The sequence below is a fragment of the Odocoileus virginianus genome, chromosome 6, assembly GCF_023699985.2.
Source record: "Odocoileus virginianus isolate 20LAN1187 ecotype Illinois chromosome 6, Ovbor_1.2, whole genome shotgun sequence".
NCBI classification, from domain to species: Eukaryota; Metazoa; Chordata; class Mammalia; order Artiodactyla; family Cervidae; genus Odocoileus; species Odocoileus virginianus.
In genome coordinates this window covers 28007336-28022944 of record NC_069679.1, presented here as the reverse complement: position 1 = coordinate 28022944, position 15609 = coordinate 28007336, and the positions used below count along the sequence as shown (strand labels likewise).

Here is a 15609-nt window from a genome sequence, read left to right as displayed (position 1 = left end):
CTGGTAAGTCAAAAAATATTGTAGTGAGGGCCTGCTAAGTACCTAGCAGAATTCTTGGTGTAGTGAGATACAAAAGTGTTGAGTTCTTAAAACAGGAGTGCAAAGGCTTAAGTCACAATAAAGCCTTGCAAAGAAGAAGTTATTGAGCCAGGAGAAAAATGTTCAGTCAGAACCAGTAAATCTTTTTTCAGTTTCTAAAAATATATTGAAAACATACACAGGGTCCACATCCAGTAAAGAAAGTCCCAATCACCTTAAGTATCAACAGTATTCAGGTGTCCAATAAGATGGAGACTGAAGAGCAAGGAGAAAGGATGGGTAACAAAGTGTACAGGCTTGGCACTCATTGAGTATTTGCTGAATAAATGTGAAAGAAAGTAGAGATTATATTTAGAGCTGCTGCTGCTGCTACTAAGTCGCTTCAGTTGTGCCCCACTCTGTGACCCCATAGACGGCAGCCCACCAGGCTCTTCTGTCCCTGGGACTCTCTAGGCAAGAATACTGGAGTGGGTTGCCATTTCCTTCTCCAATGCATGCATGCATGCTAAGTCGCTTCAGTCGTGTCTGACTCTGTGCGACCCTGTGGACAGCAGCCCACCAGGCCCCTCTGTCCATGGGATTCTCTAGGCAAGAAAACTGCAGTGGGTTGCCACTTCATTCTCCAATATTTGGAGCAGACCTTTATTATTCAAATGTCAGATAAGAAAATATCTGAGTGTCTTGTATGATATTTTACCTAAGAGTACATGTGAAATAAATACAAATAAACTTCTGAAATTTAATGTGCCATCAGGAAGCTATTTTTAAGCAACAACAACTATCAAATATAACATAAATATACTGTCATAGATATTACAATTAATAGTCAATCAGTTCTATTACCTCTCTTCCTGATATTTTTAAAATTTCTATCTCAGGGATTTTCCTCATTAAAATTTGTACTGATATTTTTCCTGCCTTTTTTTCCAGTTATTCTTCAAGATCTTATAATCTCATATGTATTGTTTCCTTTCCTACATTTTTGACATATTAAAATCCAACTATCTAAAATAAAATTCAGGTATTTGAAAGCGGATGTTAAAATATACAATAGTCTTTGAATTCTGGATTTTGGCATCTCTGAGGCATTCTAGAGATCACGATTTAACCTCAAGATTTTTTCCCTTCCATTTTTTTCCTTCCTTTCATATGATACTTCCATAATGCCTGGTCTCTAGCTAAGTGTCATTTATTAAATCCAGATAAAGTTTAATGATTAGAAACAAAAATATAAAAGTAAGAAACTTTAAAATGATTAATAACTTGACTTTTCCCAGTTACTAATCAGACCCTAAATCCTGTTAATTCTTTGAAAATGTCTCTTAAGCCCATTCCCATAATCACCATCAAAGATACAAACAGTTAATAAGAAGTGGGAGATTTTCATCTCTGTCCTTCTCCTTCCCCACTTTAACAAAAGAGGACAACCCCCTCTTCCATGTTATGGTGACTCTATCTGTCTACCAGTTAACATCCTCAAATTCATGTCACCATCCCCATATCCATGATCCTTGTTCAGACAGGTTTTCTACTCATTTCCAACCTTTTCCTTATGATGGTTAGACTACTGCAGGATTTTTCTACTTGGTCTATACAACTCTAATCTCTCCCTTTTTCTTTTTATCCCTATCTCTATTTTGTTATGTATCTGCCCTTTATAAAATACTATTTTCCTATGTTGCTAATCTCCTTAGGAACCTATACTGGATTATAAACTATTATTACCCATCACATCTAAATTTCTATGCTTGTCACTTGACACCACCATGAACTGGCTCTACACTCTCTATCCAATGTTGTATCAGTCTTCAAAATGAACCTTTATTCTGATGATAACAGTTTCCTTACTGCACTCAAAACCTCATTCTACTTTTTAAAGCTCTGTTTATACTCATCCTTTTGCCTAAAATACCTCCCTCAGATTTCTTACTCCTTCAAAGGCTACCCATGTTTTAAGACTGGACACAATTTTCACTACTTTCACAACGTCTCTTCTAACTTGCAACTAATAGATAAATAGATCTAATGCACAGTGTAGTAATTATAATTTTAAAATACTGTATTATAAACTTCAAAGTTGTTAACAGACCAGATCTTAATTGTTTACTCCACAAAAAAGAAACAATAACTATGTGAAGTGATAGAGATATTAGCTAACCTTATGTGATAATCATATTGCAATATATAAATGAATCACACTAACACACTGCACACCTTAAGCTTACATAATGTTATATGTCAATTATACCTCAATGAAAAACAAAAATGAAAAATAAAGTCTGCTATGTGTCTACCCCATGCTGATGTCTGACTTTTCTGATTTCTCATAGTGCTAATTAAGTGTAACAAATAATCTAGCATTTCATCAGCCATTCCTTCATGTTCTTTTCTAACCATTTCCTAAACAATTTTCATCTACCTTAGCTAGACTCACTACTTGAAGAGAGAGGGCATATTTGTTTCTCTCATACTATCCAACTAATGATAAACTCGATACTTGCTATTTGACTAATTGACAATGTAGAACAAAGCTACTGAAACAATGTAGAACAAAGCTACAGGAACAAAAAGTGAAATTACAGCCAAAAGAAGAATTCCAATACACTGAAACTAGAAAATTGGTTTTGTGATTCAAAGATCCTTTCATATTCATTGCCTTTTTCATATTCATGCACATAAATTTAAAAAATATTTGTATGACATATTGGACAAGGCACCCAGAAGAGACCAACTGGGCTCTTCAGCCACTCCAGAGGTTAAGAGAATCAGTAGCTTAGTATTCTTAAAGTCCACAGTACTCTGATTGACAAGCTCTGATCTAAATGACTTTTGCTGTATATCAACAGCAAAAAAAAAGTCTGTATAAACTATTAAAAGTACCATTGGCCAACAAAAAGCATCAAATTATATGAAATGAAAAGAATAAAGGGAGGTCTAAGCAAACAAAAATGAGTCACCAAAATAATAATGATAAACAACTAAAAGGCTCCATTTTTAAATTACGAGAGGTTCTTTTCTCTGTTAAAAAATGTTATCACCCATTAAGTGAATTGACTGCACCCTCTTTGTAACACAAACTCTATATTGTTGTCTATCTTCTGTGCATTACAGTACCTGTAATAATTCTCAACACTCTCCAGACTTGGAATGTTGAATGCATCTAATTAAAAAGAAAAGAGCAAACATCATCTAAATTAAAAAGAAAAATGCAAACATGTTAATGACTGAAGAAAAATGACAATTCTTTCAATAACACTTTAGATGATAGATGCCAATTAATTAGACTGGCATTTAATTTTAATTTTTAAAACTTCATAACTTAATAGAATTCAGATTATCTGGAAACTTATTTAAGGCATCTAGTATACTGAAGAATAAGTACTTTGAATTATGCATTACTGAGACTAAATCAATTTGATATTGTAAGACTGGACCACTGTTGCTACTATTTTAATCATGTGACTCTGGAACTCAAGAAGGACTGGATTCATGGCTCATATACAGATCCATGTCAAGGACTTCTAAACAGCAGATGACTTTGATAATAGGGCCAAAGCCCCTCTCTTCCTAAATCTTAAGAAAGACTCAGTAATAAAGAAGTTATATAATGGTAAGCAAAAAGGGTAAGAACATCATACTTGTCTGGAAATAGAATTTCATAGAGCTCGATTACTTGATTGCAATAGCTAAAATTGTTCATCAGTTTTGACTTCCAAGAATCCACTACATTTCTAATAAACTTAAGAGAATAAGCTGTAAATTCAATTTAGGCCAAAAGAAATATTATCATGTATATAATCCTCTTGCTTAAGAGAACAACTCTGTTATAGTTAAATTTTGGGGGTTTTTTGCCACATGGCATGGCCTACATGATCTGTTTCCAGACCAAGGATTGAATTCAGTCCACAGAAGTGAAAGCACTGAGTCACAACCATTAGACCACCAAGGAACTCCCTGTTACAGTTAAATCTTAATAAAGATTTATGTATGTATATATATATATGTGTGTGTGTGTATACATGCATACACACACACACATATATATACCATAAACATTTATGCCTATACAAATCAAATTAAACGATTATGAACTCCAAAAGACTATCCAAGTTATTTAATCACAAAACTCCAATTGATATCTGTTACTTAAAAAAACATCAGTAGTTTGGCTTGGAAAACTTTAATATACACAGATTTGCCTTTTATTCCAAAATAATTTGACCAGTACCCCTAATTAAGATCAGGGGAAAAAAAGGGAATGTAAACATACCAGAGAAAGTTGTAAGCCAGAATCATATCTTTAATTCTAATTTCTAGCCGATTTGTAAGAACTATAATTGACATCTGAACTATGTAAATTCACTTACAGGTGAATTTTGTTCTAAAATACATATTACAGTACTACAGATCCTTAGTTGGTTGAATCTGTAGATGCAGAGGGCCAACTGCAAAATTATACCTGAATTTTCAACTGCCTGGTAGTTGGTCCCCCTAACTTCCACATTGTTCAAGGGTCAACTGTGTTTTTTTTTTTTGTTTTTAAAGATTTATTTGTTCATTACTTTTGGCTGCACTGGGCTTCTTTGTTGTGCACATGGGCTTTCTCTAGTTGCAGTGAGCAAAGGATCAACTGCATTTATAGAGAGCATTTTCTGATCCAACTAATAGCTGTGTATTTCACCAGATAGAATTTATAAATATACCTTTTGAAAAAATATATAAATAGGTATTCATCAGCAATGAATAATAAAATGAAGCAGAATGAAATACTTACATAACCAATAAGAAAGTCAACCTTTTTGAAACAAACAAATTTACCATCAGGACTCTTGGAAAATAGTTCATTTTCTTATTAATGTAACAATCACAATCTAAAAAATTGGGAAGGGGTTATCCATTTCTATGCATATGTGGATATACTTGTCACTTAAATTTTTAAATATATATAGCAAAATTCAATCTTTGTGATGTACAGTTCTAAAGACATCGACAAGCATACAGTCATGTATCTACCAGCACACTCAAGACACATAACAGTATCTTCACCCCCCAAAATTTTTTTTTTCATCCATCCACATGATAAGCTTTATTTTTTTTTTCCATTTATTTTTATTAGTTGGAGGCTAATTACTTTACATCATTGCAGTGGTTTTGTCATACATTGAAATTAATTAGCCATGAATTTACATGTATTCCCCATCCCGGTCCCCCCCCTCCCACCTCCCTCTCCACCCAATCCCTCTGGGTCTTCCCAGTGCACCAGGCCCGAGCACTTGTCTCATGAACCCAACCTGTGCTGTTCACCCCCCAAAATTATCTCACAATTGTTCTTTGTAGTTAGCCTCTTTATCTCCAACCCTTGGCAACCACAATCTGTTCTCTGTCTAGTTTTGCCTTTTCTTGACTATCATATAAATGAAATTATACAGTATATAGACTTACGGATTTGGCTTCTTTCACTCAGCAAAAATTATATCTTTTTAAACATCCACCTCCATGGATTTTGCTATATGCTTTTCTTCCATGTAAAGAAGAAAGAAACCATACCAACTTCCCCTTCAAGGTCTAATAGCGACATCTGAAGTTTTAAAATCACATATTACAGTTGTATTTCTTAGTTGTGGTCTTCAGTGTATATAAACTTATGTTACAATGTCCCATTTTATAATTTTACCATTTAAATTGGAGAATCTGGGCTCCTATAAATATCTAGTCTTAACTATAAGTGGGACTTCATTCTTACCATGATTTCCTTTGGTATCAAGCCACTTGGTTTTTTCCATGACTTTTGTCTTCTTCAGAATACTCTGGTAAGTTTGCCATTCTACCTCTTGCTGCATGGATCCCAAATTATCCTTTGTTTTGGCATCTGTCAGGTCTCCTGTAGGTGTACAAAAGAAGGTAATCACAATGCAAAGTAAAGCTGGACTGGGGTTCAACTTTTTTTTAACACACACTGAAAAGCAAAGATATTGAAAGTACTCAACATGTTTAAGGATAACCACTATGAATCCACCTGCATCCAAAGCAAGTCATCTAAATTAAGATTCTCAGAAAAAATAATAATAAGATTCTTGGGACTTCCTGGCAGTTCAGTGGTTAAGACTCCGAACTCCCAATGGAGGGGGCACAGGTTCCATTCCTGGTTGGAGACCTAAGATCTCATATGCCACATAGTGCAGCCTAAAAAAAAATAAAACAAGATCCTCAGCATGGATTTTTTGTTTCTTATAGGTCAACAAGTGCCTAGTTAAACTCCTGTTACATTAGAAATGGGTTATGAAAACTATATCTTTAAAGAGAGCTGTAAAAATGCATCTTGAAACTCTGATAAAATGAAAGCTCTTTAACAATAAATTCCAACACTTTGTGCAGTTGCCTAATATCTATGGCAACCTAATTTTCCAAACCCCAAATCAGGAAATGTGATCCAACAAAGCATTAATTCTACAGCAAGAAAATCTGGAAGGTGTAGCTTGGAAAATGAAATAGAAAATTTCTAGGAAATTAAGCATTTGAAATTGAGATCATCCATAAAATGAGGGCTTCATCATATAGGCAGAGATGTTTCTGTAAGGTGGGCGGAAGATGAATTCCCCAAGGGCCAGGATAGACGCTCCTTTAGCTTCTTCTTCAACACAGTTGGGAGCAAAGGGTTTGGGGTTTGAATACTCCAGGGAACCAAGTCACAGAAGTAGGAAGGGGTGAAAGAAAGGGTCCATCAAACAACTGACGGTATAAGATTGATTAATGCTGCAAAGAAAATGGAAAAGTTTAATAAAAAAAAAAAAAAAACAAGAATACGAGGAGAAGGATGATAACTTTTCATTCCTGGTTAAAGGGCTTTCCTTAATTCTCTCTCAAATCTAGAAGTACGACAACACAGATACAGATACAGCAGACAGAACACGAACATGAGAATCACGTGCCTTGCTTCTATCGCTAGGACGAAACCTTGCTGTGGCAAGTCACTTAGCCCGGATCTTGACTCAGTTATCCACAGGCAAAGGAAATTACAATATCCCATCTCCTCCACAGGAGGAGGGCTCACCTGAGGCTGCAGCTAGAGTTTTCCTAACGTCCCTCAGTTAAAAGGTTGCAGCATTGCTTGCATTCTACCATTGGGACCACAGGACCACAGGACAGCACGCAATCGTCCCTACCTGTTGCTAGGACGAGAGCTGGTTGAATGATGTCAACAGTTTCAGAACAGAACGTCTCTAAGTCTACAGCTCTGCTTGGATCGCGAAACCTGCTCAGGTGAATGTCGGATATCTGCCGAAAGCGGGTATTGAACAGAGAGATCTGAGTCAGGAAGAGGCAGCACAGACCGAGACGACCCAGGGGCTTTCTCCGGCGGAAGAAAAAGGCAAAGAGTCGGAGCATTCACGATCCCCCAGGGGAGGACCAAGCATTAGCAGCAGCAGCACCACCATCACCACTCCGCCCCCAGCGCAGAGATTGGGCCGGGACAGGAGCGGGTCGCGCCCGCGTGGACACTGCCGGCGTCTCATGCCGCTTGGCGCCCGCCCCGAAACCCCAGGCGCCCCACCACCACCACCCCAGCCTGGGCGCCCGCTGCGTCACCTGCAGACCCCAGAAGATGTTGCCGGCTCCGGGGCCCGGCGCAGGGTGCGGGCGCCGGGGATTGCGGGGCTGGGGCAGTGGTGAAGACCGGCCGGCCAGGCCGTAGTGTTCCAAGAACACTGCCGCCAAGGCCGTGGCCGCCAGTCCGGCGACCACCCTGACGGCCAGCCCTGCGGCCATTCAGCCCGCCGGAGCGCGGCCCTCGTGTGCGTGGCCGGGGCTGGGAACAAGCGGCGCCCGCAGGGAACCGCTGGGGCTGCACTTCCGGACTCTATGGTCGCGCGGCCTAGGGCGCCGGGCTGGTCGGCCGCCGCCCGCACCTGCGCCTGGATGTGCACCTGCCGGCGGGCCGCGCCTTTAGGATGGGTTTGCAAATGTGATACAGGGGAAGAAAAGGAAACAGAGTTCCCCAGCGCCGCTCGCGGCTGCCTAGGCGCGGCAGGGAAGGATCCTAGGTCAGGGAGGCGGAGGAGAGCGTCCCGGCTCCACCTTAGTCAATCACGCTTGACCTAGGTGGCCGGTTTCCTTGTAAACCAGAGTTAATAATACCTCTAGAGCGTACTTTGCAGGGTTGTTGTGAGAATCAAAGTTTATATGAGGACGCTTTTTAAATCGCTGTGCAAATATGGCAGGTGGCTTCCTCTGGTCCCTTCTGATTATCAACAACGTCGCTGTAAGTTTTCTATAGATTTCATCCATATACTTCGTGAGAAAATTTTTTCTTAAACCTGATTTCATGTGCGCTTGATTACATAATGCTCTAAAACAGTGGTGTGCCATTCGTTTAATACAATTAAAAATACTTCTTATGGGCTAGGCATTTTTGCTTAGGCGCCAAGTAGTGTCTGACTCTTTTACAACCCCATGGACTGTAGCCCACCAGGCTCCTCTGTGTGTGGGATTTCCTAGGCAGGAAGACTGGAGTGGGTTCCCATTTTCTTCTCCAGGGGAACTTCCAAACCCTGGGATTGAACCATCTCCAACAGTGGAGGTGGATTCTTTACTACTGAACCACCAGGGAAACTCCACACATGGGAGGACCCTGAGGTAAACCAAATATGGACTCAAACCCAGATAAAGCAAGATGATTGGCCAGAGGAAGCTGGGAAGAAATGCCCCATATAAGTGATTCGAACTACCAGGAGGGCATGACTCTCTCTTTGAGACCACTCATGTGTGTCTATCCACATGTACTCTTTCCTCTCTAAACACTTTACTTTGCTTCACTACTTTCCATCTCTTTGTGGAAATTCATTTCTACAAAGCCAACTGGCCAAGGCTTTGTTACTGGCCACTGGTTCTGCTGGTCTAGTGGCGAGGATTCAGGGATCTCACTGCCATACCCTGACTTCAATTCCTGCTGAGGAGCCAAAGTCCTGCTTCAAGCCACTGCGGACTGTGGCCACCCAAGTTTAAGGACACAGCAAGAAGTCAGCAATCTGCAACCTGGAAGACTGCCTTCACCAGAACATGACCAAGCTGGCACCCTGATCTTAAATTTCCAGCCTACAGAACCATGAGAAATAAATTTGTTAGTTAAAAACGACTCGGTCTGTGATACTGTTATAGCAGCCTGAATGGACAAAGACATCCGTGGTATGTGTGTGTGTGTGTGTGCAAAGTCATGTCCAACTCTTTTTCAACTCCATGGACTGTAGTTGGCCAGGCTCCTCTGTCCATTGGATTTCCCAGGCAAGAATACTGGAATGAGTTGTCATTTCCTCCTCCCAGAGATCTTCCCAACCCAGAGATGGAAACTGTGTCTCCTGTGTCTACCGCATTGCAGGCAAATTCTTTACTGCTGAGTCACTGGGGAAGGGACCAAGACATCCAAGTAGTGGGTAATTAACAAAGCCCTGATATAGAAAGAGTGGGACACTGAGATTAGAAATGAAGGACTGTAAAGATAGAAACTACACAATTTGACTGATTGTGAAACAAGAGGGATGTGGCAGAAACAACCTTTACAAGTATTGACATAGCCACAAGACATGACATAAACTGATTAGAAACACTAGATCCAAGATCTTTTAGGAGATCCTAAAAGATGCTGTTAAAGTGCTGCACTCAACATGCCAGCAAATGTGGAAAACTCAGCAGTAGCCACAGGACTGGAAAAGGTCAGTTTTCATTCCAATCCCAAAGAAAGGCAATGACAAAGAATGCTCAAACTACCACACAATTGCACTCATCTCATGCACTAGTAAAGTAATGCTCAAAATTCTCCAAGCCAAGCTTCAATAGTACTTGAACCATGAACTTCCAGATGTTCAAACTGGATTTAGAAAAGGCAGAGGAACCAGAGATCAAATTGCCAACATCCATTGGATCATTGAAAAAGCAAGAGAGTTCTAGAAAAACATCCATTTCTGCTTTATTGATTACGCCAAAGCCTTTGACTGTGTGGATCACAGCAAACTGTGGGAAATTCTTAAAGAGATGGGAATACCAAACCACCTGACCTGCCTCCTGAGAAATCTGTATGCAGGACAAGAAGTAACTGTTAGAACTGGACATGGAACTACAGACTGGTTCCAATTTGGGAAAGGAGTACATCAAGGCTGTATATTGTCACCCTGCTTATTTAACTTATATGCAGAGTACATCATGAGAAATGCTGGACTGGAGGAAACACAAGCTGGAATCAAGATTGCTGAGAGAAATATCAATAACCTCAGATATGCAGATTACACCACCTTTTTGACAGAAAGCAAAGAACTAGCCTCTTGATGAAAGTGAAGGAGGAGAGTGCAAAAATTGGCTTAAAGCTCAACATTCAGAAAACTAAGATTATGGCATCTGGTCCCATCAGTGCATGGCAAATAGATGGGGAAACAGTGGAAACAGTGACAGACTTTATTTTGGGGGGCTCCAAAATTACTGCATATGGTGACTGCAGCCATGAAATTAAAAGATGCTTGCTCCTTGAAAGAAAAGCTATGACCAACCTAGACAGCATATTAAAAAGCAGGGACATTACTTTGCCAACAAAGGTCCATCTAGTCAAACTTGTGGTCTTTCCAGTAGTCATGTATGGATGTGAGAGTTCAGTTCAGTCCAGTTCAGTCACTCAGTTGTGTCCAGCTCATTGCGACCCCATGGACCACAGCATGCCAGGCCTCCCTGTCCATCACCAACTCCCAGAATTTACTCAAACTCATGTCCATTGAGTTGGTGATGCTATCCAACCATCTCATCCTCTGTCATCCCCATTTGCTCCTGTCTTCAATCTTTCCCAGCATCAGGGTCTTTTCATGAGCATTGGACTATAAATAAAGCTGAGCACTGAAGAACTGATGCTTTTGAACTGTGGTGTTGGAGAAGACTCTTGAGAGTCCCTTGGACTGCAGGGAGATCCAACCAGTCTATCCTAAAGGAAATTAGTCCTGAATATTCATTGGAAGAACTGATGCTGAAGCTGAAACTCCAATACTTTGGCCACCTGATGTGAAGAACTGACTGAATGGAAAAGACCCTGATGTTGGGAAAGATTGAAGGCATGAGGAGAAGGGGACGATAGAGGATGAGATGGTTGGATGGCATCACCGACTCGATGGACATGAGTTTGAGTAAGCTCTGGGAGTTGGTGATGGACAGCGAAGCCTGACGTGCTGCAGTCCATGGGGTCACAAAGAGTCAGACACGACTGAGTGACTGAACTGAACTGAGGTCCAAGATGGCAAATGAGTCAACTTCTGCTAGACTTTGAACCTCAGTATATGCTCAACGTAACACATCAACACACCCACAGGCACAACGACAGTTCTAAGGCTGACTATAAAGATCAAAAAGTAGGTGGTGGCCCAGCTCCTGGAAATCCCCATCCCTTCAACCAAATAGCTAGAATACTCCTCCCACTCACTAATCTATGAAATTACCTGTCCCTATAAAAGTTGACAACCCCATATCCTGGTGCTGCCCTTGCCTTCTATGATGGCCTATATTCTGTCTGTGGAGTGTGTTTCTCTCTAAATAAATCCACTTCTTACCTACTGAAATGGGAATCCAAGTTCTTATTCATGGAGCCAAAGAATGAACTTCACGAACACACAAACACTCACAGTTGTAAGAAAATAGGACTTATTATAGAGAAGGAAAGTGCAAAGCTCTCAGCCCAGACACTGTGAGTGGGTAAAGAGACCCCAGGAGGTGAGACTTACAGCAGTTTATATCCTTACCAGTATTAATCTGTGCATTTTTGATTGGCTCCTGTGCTTAAAATACATCATTTTTAACCAATCAGTTTAAAGGTCACAATGTTTAGCTTAACATCTTTATGGCTTCTCCTGATCCTCCTAATTAGTTGCCTCTCTTTTTTATGCCCCCTAGCCATTTTACAGGCTTCCCTGATAGCTCAGTTGGTAAAGAATCCGCCTGCAATGCAAGAGACCCCAGTTTGACTCCTGGGTCAGGAAGATGTGCTGGAGAAGGGATAGACTGCCCACTCCAATATTCTTGGACTTCTCTTGTGGCTCAGCTGGTAAAGAATCCGCCTGCAATGTGGGAGACCTGGGTTTGATCCCTGGGTTGGGAATATCCCCTGGAAAAGGGAAAGGCTACCCAGTCCAGTATTCTAGCCTGGAGAATTCCATGGACTGCATACTCCATAGGGTCGCAAAGAGTCAGACATGACTGAGTGACTTTCACTTTCAGCCCTTTTACAATGGACCAGATATATGGGCTAAAGATTAAAGATCACTAGTTGTTTTTCCCTCAGGTATATGTGACAGAAGTTAATTACTGCCTTTACCTGGATCTGAGTCCTGATAATTTATCAGACCAAGGCACATTCCAGGAATTTGGGACAAAGGGTGTAGCTTTAGATTAATGGAGCAAGATGTTCATTGAAAACAAAAATGAGGTCTGAGTCCTAAACTGACTGCCTAGCAATTTCTACCTATTACTTTGTCTCTCACTGAATTATTTCTGCCATGATACATCAAGAAGCTGAGCTTCATTAAGTCCTAAGACCAGGTGTGTGATCTCAGTCATAAGAATGTGGGTTCAAGTCCCAATCTGAGTTGCACAGTTTCAGTTGGATATTTGAAGGAAGAACACAATTAAAGAATACAGTTAAAAGTTAGTGCTAAAATTTGGAACTTTAGTGATAAAAAAAACTAGGTCTATACTGTATGTGTTGAGACATATATGAATAAAGTTTCTGATTTTGTCTAACACTGTACCCAGTGGTAAAGAATCAACCTGCAATGCAGGAGACAGAGGAGATACAGGTTCAATCCCTGTGTCAGGAAGATCCCCTGGAGAAGGAAACAGTAATCCACTCCATTATTCTTGCCTGGAAAATCCCATGGACAGAGAAGCCTGGCAGGCTACAGTCCATGGGGGTCTCAAAGAGTCTAACACAACTGAGCACACACATACACAACATGGAGGTCTTAGTCCATTCAAGCTGCTATAACAGAATACCATAGACTGTGTGGCTTTTAACTAACAGAATTTAGGGGGTTTCCAAGTGGCACAGTGGTAAAAATCTGCCTGCCAATGCAGGAGACAGGAGATGTGGGTTTGATCCCTAGGTAGAGAAGATCTCCTGGAGTAGGAAATGGCAACCCTTTTAGGAAAGGGTTTAGTGGGAAATGAAAACCCTTCCAGGTTTTCTTTGCCTGGAAAACCTCATGCACAGAGGAGCCTGGTGGGCTACAGTTCATGGGGTTGCAAAGAGTCAGACATGACTGAGCATCCACACACTCACAACACTGCTCTACTGAAAAACATCTAGATGGGCATCTTTAAAGCAAATTTAGAAGACATGATTCAGATAATCTGATTTAAAATACAGGCAATGTAGCTAATAAAAAAAAAATGCATTTGGAGAGGTTTTACAGTCCATGGGGTTGCAAAGAGTCAGACACGACTGGGTGATTGAACAACAACAACAAGACCTCAAGGATATGAAAATCATTTTCGAGAAATGGAATACAACAAGAAGTTATGTGATGGATAGCAATGGACATTTTGGGCAGAGAAACAGGGTTTAAAATTACAAAGGCCAGCAGTTTGAATTTCAGGTACTGAATTACACTGAGTGAAGCTGCTTCACTCAAGGTGTTTAAAGTGAAACAGAGCAGGACGTTATGGGGCCCTCTGGGGTACAATAGCTTCCTGTGTCTGTTTCTTGTTTTAGGAAACAGGCTCCATTCAGCCTCCTTGACTTCCCCTGAGTTCCAAGGTTGTGGTTCCTCATGAAGAAATATATACATAACAATACCTTTGAGTTCCTCTTCAGGAACTAAGGCTCCCACCCAGATGGAGGATGGTAAATTCAGATGGGAGCTCAAGATTCCTGGAATAATGCCCTGTTACTTCACCACCAACCAATCAGAAGAAACCCACACATCCTACAGCCCTCATCCCAAATTTTGCCTATAAGAACTCTTCCCCCCAAACCAACAGGGAGTTCAGGGGTTTTGAGCATGAGTCACCCATTCTCCTTGCTTGACCCTGCAAAAATCCTTTCTCTGCTCTGAGTCCCAATATTTCGATTTACTTGGCCTCACTGTGCATCAGTGAATATGAAATTTGTTCAGTAACAAAAGTGAACAGAGTTAGGAGATGGTGGGGCAGAAGGATGTGCACTCATATCCTCCTGCAAGAGCATCAAAATCACAACTAACTGTTGAACGACCATCAACAGGAGGACACTGGAACCTACCAAACAAAGCTCCCCCATCTACAAAGACAAAGAAGCTGCAACAAGATGGTAGAAGGGACACAACAACAATAAAATCAAATCCCATACCCACCAAGCGGGTGACCCACAAACTGGATAACAATAATACCAAAGAAGTTCTCCACTGTTATGAAGGTTCTGAACCCAAGGTCAGGCTTCCCAGCCTGGGGATCCAACAAAGGGACTAAGAATCCCCAGGGAATCTGACCTTGAAGGCCAGTGGGATTTGATTACAAGACGTCCACGGGACTGGGGGAAAGAGAGACTCCAATCTTGGAGGGCACAAACAAAACCTTGTGCCCACCAAAACTCAGGAAAGGAGCAGTGACTCCACAAAAGACTGAACCAAAGCTACCTGCTGGTGTTGGAGGGTCTCCTGTGGAGGTGTGGGTCAGCAGGGGTTCACCACAGGGACAAGGGCACTGGCAGCAGCATTCTGGGAAGGTCCCCCTTGGCATAAACCCTCTTAGAGTTCGCCATTAACCCAACCATGGCGACCATGGGGGCTGGGTCACCTCAGGCCAAAAAAACGACCAAGGAAGGAGTGTAGTACAACCTTTGGATTAAATAAATCCAGAGACAACTGGATTAAAGCTTTACTGAGCCAGGCCCCGCCCACCAGAGCAAGACCCAGTTTTTTTCACCACCAGTCCCTCCCATCAGGAAGCTTACACAAGCCTCTTAGCCTCCTCCATCAGAGGGCAGACAGAAGAAGCAGAAAGAAACACAGTCCCACAGCAACTAAAATGGAAGCCATAGTACAGAAAGTTAATCAGCATGAAAAAGCAGAAATTTATGTCCCAGATGAAGGGACAAGGTAAAACCCCATAAGAACAACTAAATGAGGTGGAAATATGCAACCTTCCCGAAACAGAATTCAGATAAAGATAGTGAAGATGATTCAGGATCTTGGAAAAAGAATGGAGGCAAAGATTGAGAAGATGCAAGAAATGCTTACCAAAGACCTAGAAGAAGTAAAGAACAAACAGAGATGAATAATACACTAGAAGGAATCAACCACAGAATAACAGGCAGAAAAAAGGATAAACAACTGGGAGGACAGAATGGTGGAAATCACTGCTGCAGAACAGAATATGGAAAAAAGGAAAAATGAAAAGAAATGAAGACAGCCTAAGAGACGTCTGGGACAACATTAAACACACAAACATTCACATTTTAGGGGCCCCAGAAGGAGAAGAGAGAGAGAAAGGACCCGAGAAAATATTTGAAGAGATAATAGCTGAAAACTTCCCTAACATGGGGAAGGAAATAGTTGACCAAGTCCAGGAAGC

At 41.0% G+C, this 15609-nt stretch overlaps 1 protein-coding gene across 5 annotated transcripts in view; it reads right to left on the bottom strand.

Annotated features, from left to right (window-relative positions):
* Nucleotides 1–8094, bottom strand: part of TMEM62 (transmembrane protein 62) — a 34802-nt gene extending 26708 nt beyond the window's left edge. Inside the window, exons 1-4 of one of the 5 annotated variants that reach the window (XM_070469089.1) lie at nt 7627–8094; nt 7203–7314; nt 5783–5920; nt 3154–3199 (exon numbers count right to left, since the gene is read on the bottom strand). In XM_070469089.1, the coding sequence (XP_070325190.1) occupies nt 3154–3199; nt 5783–5920; nt 7203–7314; nt 7627–7806 (476 nt within the window). In that variant the 5' untranslated portion in view covers nt 7807–8094. Of the gene's footprint in view, nt 1–3153; nt 3200–5782; nt 5921–7202; nt 7315–7626 lie in introns of those variants that run through there. The other 4 variants (XM_020906733.2, XM_020906737.2, XM_070469090.1 and 1 more) reach the window with 4 other exon arrangements.
* Between the last annotated feature and the right edge of the window lie 7515 nt (nt 8095–15609).